Genomic DNA, 5,000 nt, shown 5'->3' with positions numbered 1-5,000 from the left:
AAAAAAGAAAAAAAAATATTTGGCGTGAAAAAAAAAACAAAAATAAAGTTAAAATCAGAAGGTTGTGAATGATATCGTTTTATTATAAGGGTTCAGTTGTGAAGTATTCAGCTCAATGTAAAAAAAAAGACGTTATTTCGTGGAATGCATTCTAGGACTGATCGATTGGCATATTTTCATAGATATCTGAAGCCATTTGCTAACCTTGTGTTACCGATATATATATATATATATATATATATATATATATATGTATGTATCTATACATGTATATATATAATAAATATATAAATTTACATATAAATATACATATATATGTGTGTGTGTGCATATATACATATATGTATACATATACAAGTATATATATAATATATATATATAAATTTACACACACACACACACACACACACACATATATATATATATATATATATATATATATACATGTTTTTTTCTACGCTTTGAAAATAATATGAATATATAAACAAACGGGAATTAGGGAAAATAAGATTGCACTGTGAATGAGAAAAACCTAAACCTAAACATTTCTTTGTCAGGCAAATCGAAAGAAGACGAATATAGGGCAAACAGTTTAATACTATTATATAGCTATACAGGAACAAATTAAATCAACAACAATGCTTCTCATGGAACAGATGCTTCTAAAGTCTTTCCATCAGGCTCTCCTATCAGCAGGGATCCCGAACTGTTCATTAGTGAAGAAGTAGCTAGAAGATTCCTGGCAGGGAATGGCATCTGTCTCTGCAACACATGCGAGTGTCTTCTGGTCGAACACTGATCCCTCGCTACATAGGAAGCTGGGAAAGGAAGGAACAAGATGGGTAGAACAAGCTATGTACATGGTAAAGGAGCTTCATAAACGTTTGTTCATTGTATGGTAATACGAATGCGCATTTAGTTTACATAGTTAACTGTGAGGTTGGGAAACTCCCTTACCTGTACTGGGAGGTCTCAGTAGCACCATTAGCGAAGAGGGCAGGATAACAGACGTGGTAAATTCGACATGAGTTCTCTTGATCAGCATAGTATCCATAAGGACGGCCTTGACAGGTAAAGGAGGTCGAGATCTTCCCAAGCAATTTAGATGCTTCAGCTGGAAGGTTCAGGGGCTCAGCAGTTACCCCACTTGAGTCGGAAGAACCAGACTGGAATCCATTTACGGCACCTGTCTTGAACTGATTACTACCTGAACTAGACTGAAGACTACTGCCGCTTGAAGCAGACTGAAATCCTCTGCTGCCCGAACCAAACTGAGCGCCACCTCTTGAACCGAATGGAAAGCTGCTGCTAGACTTGAATCCATTTCTTCTCGAATCTGATTGGAAACTGCTTCTTGAATTTGGTATAAACCCTGTTCTTGTTTCTGTTTGGAATCTACTGTTGCCTAAATTCAGTTGGAATCTACTAATACCTGTTCCAGCCTGGACTTTTGTGCTACCTAGACTAGATTGGAATCTATTGCTTCCTAATTCAGCCCGTAACTTATTGCTTCCTGAACCAGCCTGTGCCCTACTGGTTCCTGAACTAGGTTGTGGCCTATTGCTTACTGAACCAGCCTGTGCCCTACTGGTTCCTGAACTAGGTTGTGGCCTATTGCTTCCTGAACCAGCCTGTGAACTACTGCTTCCTGAACCAGCCTGTAATCTGCTGCTTCCCAAACCAGCCTGTAACCTGCTGCTTCCTGAACTAGTCTGTATCCTACTGTTTCCTAAACTTGCCTGTGATCTACTGTTTCCTAAATTAGCCTGTGATCTACTGTTTCCAAATCCAGACTGTAAACTGGCACTTCCTAATCCAGACTGTAAACTGCTACTTCTTAATCCAGACTCTAATCTGCTGTTTCTGAACCCAGACTGTAATCTACTGCCACTTGACCCAGCCTGTAATCTACTGCCACTTGACCCAGTCTGTTGCCTATTGCTTCCTAAACCACCCTGTAAGTTATTGCTATTTGAACCAGATTGGAACCTACTGCTGCCTGAACTAGTCTTTATTTTGCTGCTTTCTACCCCAGCTTGTATGTTACTGTTGCTAGAACCAGCTTGTAACCTACTGCTTCCTAATCCAGTCTGTAACCTACTGCTACCAGAATCAGCTTGTAATCTGCCTGGCCCAACTTGGACTCTTGTGCCACTTGAACTTGAATGAACTTTGTTACGGCTTGATATTGGCTGAAACCCACTGCTACTTGAAGAACTAGGCTGCGGTCTGTCACCTGGACCAACCTGCAACTCAATTTGATCAGCCTGCATACTACTACCCAGACCAGCTCCTAATCTACTGCCTGAACCAGCTTGAAATGCATTAGTGCCAGAACTTGACTGGAATTTGCCATTTCCTAAATTAACCTGTATTTCACTGATCCCTGTATCAGATTGGAATCTGCTGACTGAACTAGTTTGTAAGTTACTGTTACCAGATATAGGCTGCACACCAATGCTGCCTGATCCAGCTCGGACACCACCGTTGTTTGAAGCTAATTGAAGATTATTTCTGATTGAACCAGTCTGTAATCTATTGCTGCCTGTGTTAGCCTGGATTCCTACATTACCTAAACCAGGTTGGAACCTAATGCTGTCTGAGCCAGACTGGACTTTACTGCTCAAACCAGACTGGATTCCACTGTTCCTTGAACCTGATTGGAAACTATTGCTCCTTACATCAGTTTGCAATGTATTGCTGCTTGTACCAGAGTCTAATCCAGTACCACTTGAGTCTGGTTGCAGTCTACTGTTGCCCTCGCCGTTCTGGAGTATGTTGCTTCTAGAAGCATGCTGAGGCGCACTGTTCCCTGAATCAGAGCCAAACTGTGTTTTACTGCTGCCTGAACCAAACTGAGCTGTTGTATCTGACAACCTGCTGCTGTCCAGTCCAGACTGGAATTCACTGCCACTGGAAATAGAATGGAATCTACTCCTCACTGAATCTGACTGTAATTGATTGTTTGGATTAGGTTCTGATCCAGTTCTTCCTCTTGTCAGACCAGACAGGATTCCACTGATGCTGGAATCAGGCTGGAATACCTTGTTACCTGAATGAGAAGGTCTGTTACCTGTCAGAGCAAGCTGAAATCTACCGTTACCTGATGAACCTGACTGAAATCTGGTGCTATCTAAACCAAACTGACCCCCGCTGCTTCCAGAAGCTGGTTCAAAGCCAGAACCAATAGGAAATCCTCCACTAATGGGTAATCCTGAAGTAGGCAGAGGTCCATTAGATGAAACTGGTTGAAGTCTGTTGCCACTGCCTGAACTGGGAAGGATCTTGTCATCACTTGGAGTTTCAGAGTAGAATACTTTGTCAGCTTGTGAATCAGGTTGCAATCCAGTACTGGCTTTTGGCCTGAAATGCATCACACCACTGCTTGTTGGATTGGAAGCAGGAATAGATTGAGTCTCGGTGTTTCTAACAGGAGCAAAATAAAATCCACTTTCGCCCGGGTGGATATTGCTGCTTGTAGGCGCTGTTAAACCAGAAAGGTGTTGTACTCCACTTAAGGAGCCAGGTAAGACTCCAGTACCTTGAAATCCATTGGTTAATGAAATAGTCTGGCTTCCTCTGTCACTTGTTTGAGTAGTGTGGAATTCATTCTCAGCTAGAGATCCAGGACGGGAGTTATTGTCACTTGGTGTACCAGACTGTACTCTATTGCCACCTGGAGAGCTAAGTGAAAATCCTGTGCCTAGTGATAGATCAAACCTAGAGGTTCTCTCATCTTGTGAACCAGACTGGAATCCATTACTTACAGAGGGTTCAAACTGAAGGCCACTGCTAGTTGGAGAACCAGACTGTAATCCATTGCCTCTTGAGGAATCAGACTGAAATTCATTACCACTGGGTGAGCCTGGCTGGAGTACACTACCACGTGAAGGCCCCAAATTGAATTCATTGATAATTAAGGGTGTAGATTGGAGACCCGTTGAACTGATATCAAAGGGAACATTTTGCACTGAATAAAGCTGAACTTCATCACTATATCTGAGACCAGATCCTGATTCACTGCCATGAATCTGAGAGCTGTCTGTTGAACCAGATGGTAATCCAAAGTTGCTTGATTCTGTCTGAAGTGCACTGCTGCTTATTACTCCTTCGAGAACCCCGCTACCAGTTGGAGAAATAGGCTGAAAACCACTGCTATCTCTTGAGCTATACTGGAGTCCACCATTAGATGTAGATTCAGGATGGAACCCACTAGCATCTGAAGAACTAGGCAGAAATTCATTGTTGCCTGTCAGACTGACTGATGTACCTGATTCTATTCCGGTGTTATCTGGTAAGTTGGCATGGATTTGATTTGTTCTGAATAAAGGAGAGCGGAATCCTTGATTAAGTAACTGAGAAGAGATAACTTCAAGAGAGCCATTTTGAGACTCCGTTCCATCTGATTTTTCAGAATGGGATTCAGTACTACTCATGGACACACTGAGCTTCGCACTGCCTCCATTTCTGTTGATGGCACCTAAGCCGGACTGGAAATCAAGTTGTCTTAGAGCTTCATTTACCACGCCTGTTCTGAACCTATTTTGAATTGATTCTGAAGAACCGAAAAGGGAACTGCCATCACTGTTGGGATTTGAAGGATCACTATCTCTCAAAGAGCTTGGAATGAAGTAACTTCTTTGCAGGATTTGGCCTGTCTGAGCGAGCTTCAGATCATTTTCCCTGCTGCTTCTTTGTTGGAGCTGTTGGGCTGTAGCTAATGCCGCTGCCACTAATGCTAGAAATGGAATTGTGAATATGAGTTATATATATATATGTATATATATAATACATATTTATATATTTATATTATACATATATATATATCTTATACATATATATATATATATATATATATATATATATATATATATATCATATATATATGTATATATATATATGTGTTTGTATGTACTTCTTTTTCCTTTATTTTATTTTTCTTTCATTGTTTTTATATGTTTTTCCTCTCTCTTTCTTTCTCTTTTACACTGGTGTGTATA

At 40.8% G+C, this 5,000-nt stretch overlaps 1 protein-coding gene across 1 annotated transcript in view; it reads right to left on the bottom strand.

The window, feature by feature from the left end:
- Positions 1-596: 596 nt before the first annotated feature.
- LOC125048202 (hornerin-like) overlaps positions 597-5,000 on the bottom strand; it is a 7,275-nt gene continuing 2,871 nt past the window's right edge. Inside the window, exons 3-4 of the mRNA XM_047646772.1 lie at positions 958-4,738; positions 597-818 (exon numbers count right to left, since the gene is read on the bottom strand). Of these exons, the coding sequence (XP_047502728.1) occupies positions 677-818; positions 958-4,738 (3,923 nt within the window). The 3' untranslated portion in view covers positions 597-676. The remainder of the gene's footprint in view (positions 819-957; positions 4,739-5,000) is intronic.

The sequence above is a fragment of the Penaeus chinensis genome, chromosome 43, assembly GCF_019202785.1.
Source record: "Penaeus chinensis breed Huanghai No. 1 chromosome 43, ASM1920278v2, whole genome shotgun sequence".
NCBI lineage: Eukaryota > Metazoa > Arthropoda > Malacostraca > Decapoda > Penaeidae > Penaeus > Penaeus chinensis.
Note: the sequence above shows the minus strand (reverse complement) of the source record. Positions and strands in the feature narration are given on the sequence as shown.